The 17,313-nt window shown below is 36.5% G+C and overlaps 2 protein-coding genes across 2 annotated transcripts in view; both read left to right on the top strand.

Moving 5' to 3' along the window:
- The first annotated feature begins 291 nt into the window (after window positions 1-291).
- LOC123866960 overlaps window positions 292-17,313 on the top strand; it is a 179,522-nt gene continuing 162,500 nt past the window's right edge. The window contains exon 1 of the mRNA XM_045908767.1: window positions 292-622. The gene's annotated coding sequence lies outside the window, so the exon portion shown is untranslated. The remainder of the gene's footprint in view (window positions 623-17,313) is intronic.
- On the top strand, window positions 4,975-9,223 carry LOC123866963. Its single transcript, XM_045908773.1, has 2 exons — window positions 4,975-6,091; window positions 9,160-9,223. The coding sequence occupies exons 1-2, from the start codon at window positions 5,120-5,122 to the stop codon at window positions 9,178-9,180; spliced, it is 993 nt and encodes a 330-aa protein (XP_045764729.1). The 5' UTR covers window positions 4,975-5,119; the 3' UTR covers window positions 9,181-9,223.

Raw genomic sequence — 17,313 nt, 5'->3', positions numbered from 1 at the left:
TTCCCCTACGTATAGGTATACGTGCTTTAACAGTGAAAGAAAACATCGTGACGGTTAATAAAAATATGTTTTTATTCTAACTTTCCCCGCCAAATTCATCTACCATCTATGTTCTCAAAGGTGTGTGAAGTCTGCTTCCGCACTTGGGAAGCGTGGTGGACTCATTTCTGGGAGGTGACCCGTGCTCAGTAGTGAGCCAGCTAAGGATTAATCATGAAGATAATGAACTGTCTCTATGCTACGTCTGTGGCTCTACCACCGCGCACCGGTTCGGAATACAAAATCTACTGAGAAAAACCGGCAGAAACTCACAAATTACGCTCTTACGTCTACGTTAAAGAAAAATGTTACGTTATAGATGACATCATACATCGCTGAAGTAAAAGAAAAGCGATTATCTTTCACGATTCGCATGCATCTCGAATCTTGGCCAGTCGCTGCCTACTTACCGTTGGGGACACACGCGCGCCGCCCGCGCTTTTATAACCGCGCCGTTTAAATAAAACCTCAATTAAAATATAAAAGAAAATAATTTTTCCGATTCAAAATACATCTGAAACTGTGTTTGAAAGGTAACTGAAAAGTGCTTGTGTGCTTGACAAAGGGACCACGTGATTGCAAGGTAAATATTAACTTAGATTTCAGGAAAATCTCTTTTCACCTGAAAAGCAATGAGAATTTACTTCTAGTTTTAGATAAGAAGTTTTGTTTCAGGCTGAAATTTTTTGTTCCATGAAATAAATTGTTGAAACGTATTATCAACTATATTCTAAAGTAAATATGTATTGCAAAATATAACTTAATCTCTTATCAAATTATCTCACTATCATCACAATAGAAATGAATGTCCCCGTCTGGACATAAATCGTTTAAATGGATTTTTAGAATTATTTACTGGTCTTATGCCACTTGTGTGTAAAGAAACCTACTTAGCGATTAGTTTGACATCAGCTAATGTCCTAAGTAGACTTTTTTTTTTAATTTTCAGCAATGTTAGAGTCTACAGAAACTACTGAAAGTTTTCAGTTTCGAGTTGCAGTAGTTTTAGGGTCTACTTTATTATCGCATTTTTAACCGACTTTAAGAAAAGGAGGAGGTTCTCAATTCGTCGGAATATTTTTTTTGTTTGTTTGATGACAAGTACTGTATTCTCACCCGATAGATAAAAATTAAATGAGTGCCTAAATGAACCTAGATCATATCCGAATTAGTCCGTCCTGTTCGCTGTTGAGCTATCGAGATATTTTATTGGTGAAAATTGTTTTTAAAGTGCTAAATATAAAGTGATGTTATTCCGGCATTTGTAAGCGTGAATTTTTATTTGCAGGCGTGAAAAATGTTAGCACTTTATTTACAGTGAAATATTGCAATCGAAGTATCTATTTCAATTTAGAAAGCAAAGAATAAAATAGTCTAGATTAAAAAATTTCGCTCTCTGAATCTAAAACGATTTGTGAAAAACTGCGCGGTTTTGCACATTACGTCTATCCAAAACCCAATCGGTTGGGTTTTTATGAAACTTTTATGTAACTTTGTAACTTTCAGTAATTTAAAGTGAATAACTTTGTGATTTTAACTGATGTTTTACTTAACTTAACTGATGCGAAGTACCTATTTGAGTTTTTAAAAATTTACTAGGTGGGTTTACTATGTACTTATCTACTGTACTAGGTACCTACTTCGTCGTAAGGTTTCTGGGAAAATCAACTCAGGTGACAGACACACAATAGATAACTTTGGCTGTTGTTTAGAAGGACTATTAGTATTTATATATTATTTGCCGCTATTCTTTTATCTGGAGTAGTAATTTAGTAATGTCAAAAGTGCTTCGTTTTTAAATAAAGTTAGAGTATTAGCCGTATTAGCCGTCTTTATTAATCGTTGAGTATTCAAATCTACTAATTTTAATTCAAAAGTATGTGAAAGGTATACGTATGGTATCTGTATGTCTGGTTACATTTTGATGGCCCATAGGTCTAACCGATTTTGATGAAATTTTATATAGAGATAGTTTACATTCCCGAGACGGACATAGGCCTTTATTTTATCTCTTTTTATCTCAGAAAATCCAATAATTCCCATGGGATTATCGGCGTGGATCCAAATCCAAGCCGATTTTAAAGACGCGGTAGAACGTAGTGGTTTACGTTAAAGACAAAATCTGCATGCATAATCTCAAGTTCCTAGATCCCAGATCCGTATGGACTCATGTTAGTCGGTCATTTTATCCTTTTACTTATAGGTATGTATAATTGTATATTGTATACTTATATAGGATATATTTTAGTTTATTTTGGCACCATAAACACGCACTTACTACATATAATAATACTTTACGCATATAAATATATGTAATATACAACATATTATATATTATATACTTACTACGGTTATGTATATGCGTAAAGTCGTCTCCAATGTGGCCTGCCTACTTATGTTTATTCATATTGCATTTTATTAGAGCAACCGGTTACCGGTATATACTGAATAATATTCAAATAATTTACACCTAAACTGCCAAAAATACATTTCTTTTAATTATCTTGTAATTGCCCGGAATATCACGTCAAGTTTTATCATTAAGGTTAAGGTAGCCACAAAAAATAGTGAACCCATATTATAAATGTGAAAGTGTTTTTGTTTGTTGATTTGTTAGTTAGTTTGTCCTTCAACCACGCCGCAACGGAGCAACGGATCGGTCTATTTTTTTGCATGGATATAGGGAGTGACATAGGTTACTTTCATCCCGGGTAATCAGAGTGCTTACGGGATTATAAAGGCCTAAATCATCAGCTAGTAATACATATATATCGATAGAGTCTCTAGATATTGACCTGATCTCGATTTTATTTTCGTTATTATATAAGCCAACTAGGAAGACGCCTGCAACTTTATTTGTTGTGAATTTGAGCTTTTTGAAAATCGCGTGAGAACTCTTTGATTCTCTGGGATAAAAAGTAACCTATGTCCATCTCAGGGATGGGTTAAACTTCAAGGCCACGTTACCGATATGCTAATTTTATTAGCTTTTATTCACAATCTGTTAAGAATTAAGATTCAATTTTTAACCCCCGACCCAAAAAGAAGGGTGTTATAAGTTTGACGTGTGCATCTGTGTATCTGTGTGTCTGTGTATCTGTGTATCTGTCTGTGGCATCGTAGCGCCTAAGCGAATGAACCGATTTTAATTTACTTTTTTTTGTTTGAAAGGTGGCTTGATCGAGAGTGTTCTTAGCTATAATCCAAAAAAATTGGTTCAGCCGTTTAAAAGTTATCAGCTATTTTCTAGTTTTCTTGTAGAAAAGAAGGTTAGATAACCCTTAGGTTCATAATATCCAAGTGTCAATTGACAAATGTCAAGCTGTCAAGATGCACGTTGCCTAGATATACATAATTATTTATTTGAAAATGATTTGTCGCGGGTGTTGAAATTTTTTAATTTACACTTGTTAATGAAAGTGACAATGACAAGTACCTATGCTTTTGATAGTCAAAGTACCTTAGTCCTAACAGCTCCTAACTTTTTCATCATTTTATGTTTTCCCTTTTGTCAGTAGTTTCCACTGACTGCCAATTTTTGTTAAATAACTTTAAACGAAGCTGAAGTAAGATGCTAAGCTGACATAAGTTCCATGGCATACATAGTTCGGCATCGATTTGGTTTAGCAGTCGTTGTCAAAAACAAAAGGCGAATAAAGCAGCTTATTTTATTGTACACAAGGATCAAATGGCTTATTTATTGTAGACAAGCATCCAATTTATTTCAAACGCTCGCCAATCTGTTCCAAGAAACGCAACGCCACTCCGAAACTCCAAACCCGAGATGATTTGAGCCCACTCGTATTTCAGCCCGCCTGACTTGTGCCAGGGCCAGGGACAATAGTTCCGTATGCTACAATATTGTATCGATACTTTTAATCGATCAAGTGCGAGTGCAAACCTTCAAATATTCGGTAGTAAGTTAGTAACTGACCTGTTCCGGCTTTGCTTGGACGGAATTCCTAAAAATTTTTCTTCGCGTACTTACCAAGAAAAAATTCCAGACTTGCAGTTTGAGCTATTTGATCGCAGTCTGTCAGTTTAAAATATATATACTATATATACTATAATCTAGCTAAACACAGCCACGCTTCGCTGTGGCTAACTTTGATAATAGGTAATTATTTTATTAGGGAAGTCAATTATTCTCATTCCCGTGGGAACTACAGGATAAAAAGTAGGTTTATAAAAATACTCAGCAATGCAACGTTGTGAAATCAAGTAAATCCATCGACTGCTTCGAGTTTTAGTCAGTTTCATAAAACTAAGCAGTTCGCTATAGGTATTTTAAATAAAAATATGCTGATACCAATTACCAGTATCGATTTAGGTATCGTGCGAAGTTATATCGATATTGGAAAATAAGGAATCGAGTTGCGAATCCCTGTTCGAGACCAGTTCTAACTTTGCGTTGATAAAACCTTCTATTGTTTATTTTGTTCCCAAGCGATTTATTGATGCAAATTTAATCTTCATAATTTTCATGGCTCCATTCATCATTTTGATAATAATGATTGTTCTTAAAATCGTTTATTGTTTTAGTTGTTTGGATAACTTTTTATTGTCTTTTTAACATTATAATGTTTATCTTAGTAAAAGTTATGCTAATCGAGTAAAATTATGTGTGTGTCGTGAGTGGTGACACAAATACTTAATTAATGATTATTTTAATTTTTGTTTGTTTCTATTAACAAGTAGGGCTTTATTTTCTCTCAGAGAAAGGTATTTTGTTAGGGAAAGAGAAAATATATTAGGTACTGACGCCCGCGACTGCGTGGATTTAGGTTTTTTAAAAATCCCGTGAGAACTCTTTGATTTTCCAGGGAAAAAGTAACCAGATAAGAAAAATTCCCACTTATGCAATATCACGGGCATTACCTACTGAACTAGTTTATATTAAGTTGGGAATTTTAAAATGTATTTACTCTTTGTGAGGGTAGTATGAAATGTAGATAAATGATATCGGTCATGTGAATATAATAAATCAGTGCATGCCTAACGCTCGTGTTTGATTGACACTCTTCACATGGCGCAGCCGTTAAATAAAAATAAAACGTGGAAAAGTGGTTGAAGTTTAGAAATGGATAGTGTATTATCACCGCCGTCTTCGTTTTGCTTCGATAAGAATGCATCGGACGCCTGGAGCCTCAATGAGAGGTGGACAAAATGGAAGCGAAGTTATGAAATATACAGTAAAGCGTGCGAATTAACCAAGAAGTCAGTAGAAATTCAAGTGAATATTCTGTTGCATGTGGTGGGTGAACAGTGTCGAGATATTTTGGATCGTTTGCCGGACAAATGTACGACTGTTGAACAAGTTTGGAAAACGTTAGATGAGCAATTTCATACAAAAAGGAATGTTACGGTCGAGCGTCACAAGTTTTTTATGCGTCATCAACAAGACAATGAATCCATTGAACAGTACGTTTTTGAGCTAAGAAAGTTAGCTCAAACGTGTGAATTTCGTGATTTACATGATGAACTTATCAAGGATCGATTGGTATGTGGCATTTCTAGTTCGGCAATTCGTGAACGCTTGCTAAGAGAAGATGATTTGTCGTTAAAAAAGGCTATGGATATTTGTCGTGCAGCTATCGCATCTCGAATGGACTCGGAAAAAATCAAACCAGAAAGAGAAGAGACACAATTATACAACGTTCATCAAGTGAATCGATTGCAGAAAGATGTTTCATTAGTGAAGTCGAAGATGACGTCATCATCAAGAGGGCGAGCTCGGAGCGCGGCACGCGATGTGGCGGCGGAGCCGGCGAGCGAGCGGCGCGCCGCGCGCTGGCGGGACGCACGGGCGGCGGAGACGCGCGCTCCACATGCGCTCGCGTCGCGGCCGCGCGGGAGCCTCCTAGCGGCGAGCGAGTTTAATGTGAACCAGCGGCGCTCGGTCCCGGGTTCGAGTAAAATGTGTAAATATTGTGGAATTGTGCATAAAAAGTTTGAGTGCCCGGCATATGGTCAAAGGTGTGTGCGATGTTCAGGGATGAACCATTTTGCACGCGTTTGTGGCGTACATTATATCGAGGAATCTGACGAACAGGTAATCTATTCCTTAAATAATAGTAGTGATTGGAATCTTAGCTTAAAAATATGTGGAACTTGGATTAGATTTAAATTAGATACAGGAGCTGATGTAAATGTTTTGCCGTTACATTATTTTGAAAAGTTAAATATAGGCCAGGAGTGTTTATTGCAGACAAAAACAAAGTTAAGTGGTTATTCCGGTGCAAGCATAGACGTCCTGGGAAAAATATTTCTATATGTGAGTTACAAGGACAAAACTTATTTGCTCGAATTCAAAGTAGCCAGAGTTCAGTCTGTACCCATACTGGGACGTCATGCTTGTACGGAATTAGACGTAGTTAGGCGTGTCATGTCGGTACAGAGTAATGATAATAGTCCAGGTTTTATAACGAAGTTTGAGGACGTATTTCAAGGTCTTGGATGCTTACCGGGTCAATATAAAATACATTTAAAGGACGATGCTGTCCCTGTCGTACATGCGCCGAGGAAGTTACCGTTTGCTATTAAGGAGGATGTAAAGAAAAAATTAAATGAAATGGAATCGCAGAAGATAATTTCTAAAGTTGAGGGTCCATCTGATTGGGTTAGCAGTATTACGGTAGTTAAAAAACCTAATGGTGACTTGCGTATATGCTTAGATCCCAAGGAGTTAAATCAAGCAATTAAGCGGGAACATTTTAGGTTACCAACCTTGGATGAAATTTTATCAAGGTTATCGGGAGCTAGATATTTTAGTACCTTAGACGCTTCCTCGGGGTTTTGGAATATTGCTTTAGATGACACAAGCAGTTCGTATTGTACGTTTAATACTCCATTTGGGAGGTACAAGTTCTTGAGGATGCCTTTTGGAATTTGTTCAGCATCGGAAGTATTTCATAAAAAAATGATAGAAAACTTTGATGACCTTGAAGGAGTGTGCATGTATATCGATGACTTACTAATATATGGGTGTAATAAAGAGGAGCATGATGAAAGATTGAGGAAAGTGTTGGAAAGGTGTAGAAAAATTAATTTAAAATTAAATAAAAATAAGTGTAGGTTTGGGTTGGAAGAAATAAAGTACTTAGGACATAGGATTACGAAAAATGGGCTGTATCCGGATGACAGTCATATCACGGCTATTACAAAAATGCCAATCCCCAAGGATAAAAAAGATGTAGAAAGATTTTTGGGTTTAGTTAATTATATAGGTAGTTTTATTCCTAATCTATCGGATAGGGTTCAGCCATTGCGAGAATTATTAAGAAAGGAAATTGAGTGGCACTGGAATGAAAGTCATGATAAATGTTTTCAAGATATTAAGCTATGTCTGTCAAGTCGCCCAGTTTTGCAATATTACGATGGGAATAAACCGATTATAATATCAGTGGACGCGAGTAAGAGTGGGTTAGGTGCATGTTTAATGCAAAACAATTTGCCGGTCTGTTATGCGTCCAAGGCGTTGACTAAGGCTGAACAGAGATATGCACAGATCGAGAAGGAACTGTACGCATGTGTGTTTGCGTGTGAAAAGTTTTATGCATATATTTATGGAAAGACAGATGTAACTATTGAAACCGACCATAAGCCGCTGATAAGCATTATTAAAAAACCAATAACAGACGCTCCTGCGCGTTTGCAAAGGATGTTGTTAAGATTGCAGCGTTATACATTTAAACTCGTGTACAAGCCAGGTAAGCACCTATATATCGCCGATGCACTATCGCGTGCATATGAACCGGCGGCCGCAGCCGAGGCGCTTCATTCGACACAAGACTGTCTGTATGACGAGGTGTGTGCCGTCACTCGCGATGCGGCATCGGCGCTCACGCAATATTTTCAGAATGCGCAGTTTATAGCTTTACAGAAAGGTACTGAGAATGATAGTGAGTTGCAACAGGTGATGAAGTACATAAATAAGGGTTGGCCGGGGGAAAAGAGTGATGTAGTGGAGTTAGTTAGGCCGTATTGGAATTACAAAGAGAGTTTATCAGTTGCTTATGGATTGATATGGAAAAGTGAAAGGGTAGTGGTACCGAAGGCTTTACGAAAAGAAATGTTAGGTAGACTACACATAGGTCACATGGGATTAGAAAAAACTAAATTGAGGGCTAGGGAGACAATATTTTGGCCAGGGTTAAATAATGATTTAAAAAATTTAATAAATAGTTGTGATGTTTGTCTGGCGCATAAAAAATTTAATCAAAAGGAAAAATTACAGTCTCACGAAATTCCTGACAGTCCGTGGGTTAAAGTTGGCGTTGATTTGTTTCATTTGAAGGGTTTAAATTACCTAATGATAGTTGATTATTACAGTAAGTTTTTTGAAATAGTAGAATTACAGTGTACTGACTCTGTGTTTGTAATTAATTGTTTAAAGAATATTTTTTGTCACCAAGGAATTCCTTCGATTGTAATTTCGGATTCGGGCCCCCAATTTAGCTCAAATTGCTTTAGAAAATTTGCTTTGGAGTGGGAATTTAAGCATATTACTTCTTCACCTCATTACCCGCAGTCGAACGGACAGGTTGAGCGTATGATTCAGACGGTAAAACATATCATGATTAAGACTAAAGAAAATGGCTCGGATTATCGCTTGGCTTTATTAGAATATTTAAATACTCCTTTGTCAACGGAATTACCTTCTCCGGCAGAATTATTACAGAGTAGGAAATTTAGAAGCATTCTGCCGACATCAAAAAAATTGTTGAAGCCAAAAGTTCATGAAAATATAAGACAGAAGTTATTAAATAGGCAAAAACAACAAAAATTTTATTATGATCGTAATGCTAAAAATTTAATAGAATTAGGTAAGGGACAAAAAGTACGGATCTATGACTTGCGGATCAAAAGATGGGTACCAGGGACGATAAGCCGCATTTTAGCTAACAGATCTTATGAAGTGACGACTTTAAATGGGAAAAAATTAGTTCGCAATAGACGACATATTATGATAGACTCTTCGCAAAGACAAGACACGCCTTGCTATGGATTTGACTATGACGATATAGATTGTAATACAGAGATAGAAAGAGAACCTAGTCAAAGTCAAAGTAATAGTACAGGTATGAATAATTGTAACAACTATGTAACTCGTTCTGGCAGGACAGTGAGGCCTCCGGATAGATGGGGGTTCACGTAGCGTCAGGCGCGGCTAAGCAGAATAGAGATGAACTAAGAAATGTATGTACCCTATATTGAGATTTTGGTTTGTGAATGAAGAAAAAGTTTTAGTATTGTTGTTGAAATTACATTTAAAATAGTAAGATTAAATGAGGTAGCAGAAATATAATAGAAAATTGTTATACGTCTATGATATTTAAATAAATATAAATTATTACAAATTAGTTAAAATTTATAAAATAACATAATTGTATTTTGTTTTTAATTTTTATATCTTTACTTGGATTTTTTTTAATATAAGAATTTATCAATTAACAGAAATTATGATATAAAAACTAATTATTATTATTGTAATTTTTTTTTTTATTTCGTGAATTATTATGATTGTCAAAATGAATAGTGAGTGTTTGTTTATTATGAAAAAGAGGGATGATAATATAAATTTAATAATTTTGTTTTTAAAGGGGGAAGATGTGAGGGTAGTATGAAATGTAGATAAATGATATCGGTCATGTGAATATAATAAATCAGTGCATGCCTAACGCTCGTGTTTGATTGACACTCTTCACACTCTTATGCAATAGTAAGATGGTAAGAACTAAAAATATATTGGTTCATACAAAATATAGCTTCATCAAATACATAGACGAACAAGAAAGACAGTGCTACGTAAGTTTGATTGATATAATATATCTAATGAGAGTTCTGAGAAGATAGGATCACGCATGAACTAGTTTACATGAGATAAACAAACGGACAAGCAGTATGGTTTGGTACCTACCTATATTAGAGATATATAGTGATAACACATGTTTCCTGGCCAGATGAGTTTGAGTTTCTACGAAGATAAATCTCTACCGACAGATATATTTTCTTATTTCCTCTTCTTCCTAGCATCAGACTTCGACACTTTTTACAAGCGAAATTAATTAATAACTTATTACTACTACCGAAACACCGGCCTGTCCGGTCACGATTTGTGTGTGTGTGGGTCGCGACAGGGCTAAGGTTTGAACGAAGCAATTAAAGAGGGACAAAGATAACGCTATACGTAAGCATTATATTATCACTTATCACACAAGGCACAGGCACAGGTAAGATCCGAATAACGCCAGCGCAGCAGTGCCAGAAGCCACACCATCAAGTTATGGGCAACGATAAACTGGTGGGGGACTGAGTATAGCTAACTAATTATTATTATTAGTATTCCATGATCAGTCCTTTACACTATCATGGTGGAAAAAATTGAGTGAAGGGGTTAGTAAAAGAAAGTCGTGGCTTAGGGACATCCGGTAACGGACCAAGATCGCGAATAAAGCACAACTTTTATTTTTGACGAAAATAAAAGAACAATATTAATATGACGAGACCTCCAATAGTGGAGAGACAAGACAAGACAAGAATAGTGGATGACAAGACAAAGAAGACAGGATAACAATCTAAAAATTAAACAAAGTCCTGATACTGATTGACTCATCAACGCCCAACCCAAATCCTCGGATCTAGAAAGCCTCTAATAATTTAGCGTAAGCAGTAACCAAGGTCAATTCGAGCTTGTGTAACTGCTATAACTTAAGAATCATGAACAAAAATCAAAAAATCCATACATTTCCTCGAAATCAACCAAACCAAACAGCTGATACTACAAAAAAGTTGTAAGTAAGTATAACGTAAATATTACTATAATGACTTCGAATGTGTGCCACTCCATCCATTGCCGTGATTGCATCATTAGATACAATAACAAGGCGCATCTGCCGTAAAAGTGTGAAGTGTGAACGTCAGGGTGCTTCCACACTTATTCGGGAATATTCGGAATGGTGGCATAAATCGTACTTACATTTAGAAACTAAAAATAACTTACCTCACCGGTATCTACCTAACATATTTTTGTCTGTAAATATGTATACTTTTATAGATAACCTTAGTAAAATATAATATTTGTGAACAGAAATACAGTTCTGGTATCACAATAACGTTTGATAAAGAAATTGAAAAGTAGCAATCTAATTGTTATCGACAGCCACTGCAAGGCAAAAAAAAAAAATTCTGAGTAGAGATTTAATAGAGTTTAGAACTGTAGAGTTTACTTTGTCCACGAAAGGCTAAAATGGGTCATTGAGAATTGCATCGCTTAAAGCACATGATATACTAATAGGTACCTATAGAATGGCGAAACACCGTACTAAAAGAAGACGGTGCTTCGGTGATGACGGCCTCATGTACGCAGGCCCTTATGGTGATTCCAAGATGCGCGTAAATTTGTGAAAGCCCCCTAATACTCGTCCATTCACAAACACCTCGGATGAATGGCCGCGAGTGACGATGCGATACAAAAACCAGCGCATCTGTCAACGAGACGTGCTGACTGCCGACGTGAGCGACGAGCGAGTTTTTATTACGTGCTAATACCCCCTGCGGCTCAATGCCATACATGATGACTGGTTACTTTCTTCTGCCATTTTTACTATGGATTCCTATGAAAAATGCATAGGTTAGCATTATAATCATCTTTATTACTTACTAGCGACCCGCCCCGGCTTCGCACGGGTGGACATTTATTTTTTATATTTTCCGGGATAAAATATAGCCTATACGGATTCGGAAGAATCCCTCTAAGTAATGGTAAAAGAAATTTTGAAATCGGTCCAGTAGTTTTTGAGCCTATTCAATACAAACATACAAAAATACAAAGGTTTCCTCTTTATAATATTAGTATAGATGACCACAGAAATCCTAATAAGATTCTTATGACCATGTTAGTAAGTAGGTTGTTTTGTAAATCTGTTTTATTCGTCTAGACCCACCCATGAGACACTATGTGTAAAACAACCCTGTGTCTCATAAATGGATTATCTAGTTTTTCAGATAAGTCCTTCAGAATACTTACCGTTGGAACTACCGCGGATTCTGCTCATCACTAATGCTGCTCTTTTTCTCATAATTGCGTAAAAATTGTCTGTATGTCTGCACTCACTAGGTTAAATACACGTAACCTTAGCTTGATGATGAAAAACGCCTCTACGGTGAATATCAGAACCATGAACAAATAATTTACCTAAATGTATTTCTAATTCAATATTCGGCTTTGATTAATCATCATGATCAACCCATTTCCGTCTCACTACTGAGTAAAGGTCTCTTCTCAGAATGAGAAGGGTTTAGGGCATAGTCTGCCACGCTGGCCCAATGCGGATCGGCAGACTTCACACCTTTGAGAACATGGAGAACTCTCAGGCATGCAGGTTTCCTTACGATGTTTTCCTTCACCGTTAAAGTAAGTTATATTTAATTGCTTAAAACGCACATACCTAACTGAAAAGTTAGTGGTGCATGCCCGGGATCGAACCCCCGACTTCAGATTAGGAGGCGGACGTTCTAACCACTAGGCTATCACAGCTTAGCAATGCTTTGATTAATGCTTTAAACCAAATTTTCAGGTTTATAACTCATTTCGTCTACGAGCTAGAGACCTGTGACACGCGTAGGGCGGCTCCGTTTTACCCAATGACTTCTGGTTTTATCCTCCGGGTACAAAACCATAAAAAGCAGTATTAGTATCTAAGTAAATCAAAGAATAAGACATCAAAAGTTGTTCGTTGATAAATTAATTAATTAAGTAGGTATAGAAAATACATTAGGATTAGTAAAAAGTACACTTGTTAAAGAACAAGAGAAGTTGTTTATCAAAGAATTAAAATAAGACTCCACAAGTGTAAATTAAAAATTTATAACACCCCCGACGATCCAAAGTATCTGAGTTTTCAAAACATCATTTTCAAATAAATAATTATGTATTTAGGCAACGTCCATCTTGACAGCTTGACATTTGTCTATTGACATAATATTATGAACCTAACGGTTATCTAACCTTCTTTTCTACAAGAAAACTAGAAAAGAGCTGATAACTCTTAAACGGCTGAACCAATTTTTTTAGATTATAGCTAAGAACACTCTCGATCAAGCCACCTTTCAAACAAAAAAAACTAAATTAAAATCGGTTCATTCGTTTAGGCGCTACGATGCCACAGACAGATACACAGATACACAGATACACAGATACACAGAAACACAGAAACACAGATACACAGATACACACGTCAAACTTATAACACCCCTCTTTTTGGGTCGGGGGTTAAAAATTGATTCTAACATAACGTCTGAATGAAAGTGATGAATGCAGTAGGTATCGAATTTCGTCACTTTTTACAAATGAAAGTGACGAAAGTAATCCGATGTTACTTGCATACTATTTATTATTATCAAAAAATAATTGCTAAGTAGGCATTATTTTTCTGTTAGGGATTTATTTATTATTTATATACTTTAAAGTATGAGGGAAATGGGAGGGCCAGGAACTTAGGCATTTTTCTTTGTGTAAGTATAGTTTTTTGTTTTTGTTTTATTTTAAAGTACCTACTTACATGAGACAGCTGGGGCCTGGTTTTGGATGAAAAGCCTTTATCTGTCTTTGGGATGCAACTTGCAAGATATCTCTATACCATACATGATATAGATTATAGATGATGTCACCGACTTCTTCAGTGTTTATTTCGGATAAAGTTCAGAGCTCGGTTTTTTGAAATCTCAAGGGAACTCTTTGATTTTCTGGGCTAAAAAGTAGCCTATACCCTGGGATGCATCATGCAAGCACATCTCCTTACCAAACGTCGAAATCGGTTAAAGGGATGGGATGTGAAAGCTAGCAGACAGACAGAAAGACAGACAGACACACTTTCGCATTTATAACATTAGTATTATAAAAAATGCGCCTCCAGTATGACAACCGGTGTGGGCGGAAGTCTACCTATCTCGCATGACGTCATTCGGCATTCCCAACCTACCACAGAGCTGAGGAACACACTAAGGACATTTAGAAACGTGTACAAACACATATCACACACATACACAAACACAGACAGCATACTATCCAATACTATCCTGTACTGATATTCAGGGATAATAAGTAGCCTATATTATGTTAATCCAGGGTATAATCTATCTCCATTCCGAATTTCAACCAAATCCGTTCAGTAGTTTTTGCGTGAAAAAGTAACAAATATACACATATTATACATACATACACACAAACTTTCGCCTTTATAATATTAGTGTGATAGTATGATCAGTTAGTGTGATTTGGACTATTGTATTTTGATGAGCAAAAGCTAGCTAACATCCCGTTGACGGACTTTTATCCCAGGAATAGTTCCCACGGGATTTCTGTAAAACCTTAGCTCACGCGGACGAAATCGCGGACGGAACTACTTTAGTGTTAAGTAACACTACAAAAATTTATCGACAGGACAGGAAAAGTTTCGTTGAAAAGTTTCCATTGTGTACTCACCCAGTAACACATTTTTTGCACGTGTGTCTGTATATACTAATAAATTGTGTATATAAATCGATGTCGTAAATCAATTAGTTTGACATGGACATGAACTGGGCAATTGAACGAATTTATTTCGAACATTTTCGATTAACACATCCGACGCGTCGGGTCGAAATATTTTAACAACACGCACCATTAAATTATTATTTTTCTCGAAAATCGCAATAGTTTGCTATACCTAACGATTTATGGAGACAGGAATGTTATATCAAAAAATGTCCTGGAATTTTCTATTTTCCAAAGGATACAGCTACTTATCGAAAAGGTATATGAATTATGATTTCAAAAGTTTATATATAGCTGAATATGGCTTTGCTTGTGTAGTCTATGTAGGTATGTCTTTCTTAACTTAATATTTTAATCTTATTTTTTTTTATTTAATTTAATTTAAGATAATATTCAAACACAAGTTACAAATGTATCAGACATTATTTCAACATATTATACCTACATTTTATTGAATAAAGCATTCATTTATTCTGTTTTTTTTTCAAAAGGATATTAGCCATGCTAATCATGACTAATGCTCCCCTTTCCCCTCCAATTAAGCGTAAAGCTTGTGCCAGGAGTGGGTACGACAATAGTGCAACGGGTGGGGTTTGAACCGCCGCCGACCTTTCGGAATTCAGTCCGCTCCTCAACCGTTGAGCTATCGAGGCTCTGGGAATTTGGGAATACGAGTAGATATAAAGACAGCTAAAGCGTTACTCAGCACTGACAGGCTTACTCCTTGCAAAGTTTCGCTTAATTTTAAAAATTGATGATAAAATAAAATAGAACAGAAATATTTTTTAATGAAATAAACTTTACAAGTACCTATTTTCGAATCGGCCACCACTGAAATATCTTGAGCTATCACCCCATCCTTTTTGGGTTACAGAACCACATGAGTAAAGCAAGATCCCCGAAAAAGCGATGAAACAAACATCAAAAAGGGTCACTGATTAAAACCAACAAGTTCCTGAAAGGCGTCGTAAATCATCGCGGACCTTTGACGCGCGCCACATTGGCCAATCATCTAGCAGCCTTAGCATGACGCCAAGACAATAATTTCACGCGGGACTCGAGTCGTAAGTCTTCAGCCATCTCGTCGTCAGTTTTGTCCATAGACGATATTTCAATATAATGGTTAAAAATCCCAGTCACACGTCTGGCACCATCGACATATTTATGTTTATAACACAAATGTATCATTTGTGTTATAAACATAAATATGTTTTTATTAAAGCTTTTATTAAAAATTATTAAAGCCCATCGCCGGCTCACTACTGAGAACGAGTCTCCTTTCAAAATGAGAAGGCTTTGGCCACAGTGCTAATTGGCTGATTTCACACACTTTTGAGAACATATTGGAGAACTGTCAGGCATGCAAGTTTCCTCACGATGTTATCCTTCACCGTTAAAGCAAGTGATACCTAATTCATTGCTTGATAATCTATATACCTACTAATAAACAAAATTGGAGTGTCTGTCTGTAATTTCGAAATAACTACCTGATATTAAGGTCATATGGTTATTTGAACGATACTATAACTGAATCACACGTTTTTAAAATTTTTGTCTGTCTGTCTGTCTGTCTGTTTGAAAAGGCTAATCTTGGGAACGGCTGAACCGATTTTGACGGGATTTTCACAGATAAATAGAGAATTGACCAGGGAGTAACATAGGCTACTTTTTTAACCGACTTTCAAAAAGGGAGTTGTGTTTTTCTACCTATGTACATTGAAATCTCCGAGATTTCTGAACCGATTTGCATTTCTTTTTTAATCGATAGAGGAACTTTGCGACATTGTTTCATAAAAAATTTGGAGTCCAACTCCTCAATCCTGATGCTGCAGGGGATCTGACCAATCCACGCGGACGAAGCTGCGGGCATCAGCTAGTAAGTATATAAATCCGGAAAGTTAGAGGTGCGTGCCCGGGATCGAATCCCAGACCTCCCGAACATAAGGCAGACATCTGAACCACTAATAGATATAAGTTATAGTATATAACAAATAGGTGTTGAGACAAGTTGACATAAATGACAATAGGCTGGCCTCATGTCTTTCGTTTGTCACTTCTGAGACGCAGGTGACGCAGCACAGCACAGTAATTACGTTCATTGCATTACAAAATCTGCTCTGCCCTGCACTGCTCTGAACTTCGTTACTGTCAGCAATCAGCATGCAGGCTTAGTCTTACACTTAGGTTTAGAGATGATAAAGTCGCCCTCTCACACTATGGCAGCGCGCGGGACTTGGTCATGCTAAAGTTACAGGGCTATTTTGAATTGTGTCGCAAAAGTGACATTGATTTATATTCGGGAGCCTATCCGTGACACAAATTGGATTGCTTCTTCAATAAATCCCTATTTACTGATGCCCATGATGTCAGCGATTTTAAATAGTTATGAATGAAGGTTAAAAGAATGATGCGATCATGGGTATCATTGGATCATTATTTAATTTATGCTGATTGTTGTTGATAACTCGCTATGGAAATTTAAATTAAAGAAGACAAATCATCATCATAGTAGGTATATACCGGGTACTCGGCGTGCGCTACCACGCTAAAAAAAGAATGTGCTTAATGTATTGTTTTGGTGGTCGAAAAACCATCTTCGCATTATTGCCATTCTAACGAAACCGGTTTGGAGCACATCGGTTGGATGGTTTCAATGTCTATAAAGGACATAGGAAGAAACAATTTTCGGGTTTTATAAATATGTATAAGTGTGATGATTAATTATTATCTTACACATA

The sequence above is a fragment of the Maniola jurtina genome, chromosome 7 (genome assembly GCF_905333055.1).
Source record: "Maniola jurtina chromosome 7, ilManJurt1.1, whole genome shotgun sequence".
NCBI lineage: Eukaryota > Metazoa > Arthropoda > Insecta > Lepidoptera > Nymphalidae > Maniola > Maniola jurtina.
The sequence above is the reverse complement of the archived record's forward strand: the minus strand, read 5'-3'. Positions and strand labels throughout refer to the sequence as shown.

Coding starts and splice junctions, on each gene's coding strand:
- LOC123866963 (XM_045908773.1), top strand. CDS start 5,120: ATGGATAGTGTATTATCACCGCCGTCTTCGTTTTGCTTCGATAAGAAT. Junction 6,092..9,159: donor TCGAGGAATCTGACGAACAG/GTAATCTATTCC, acceptor TCGTTCTGGCAG/GACAGTGAGGCCTCCGGATA.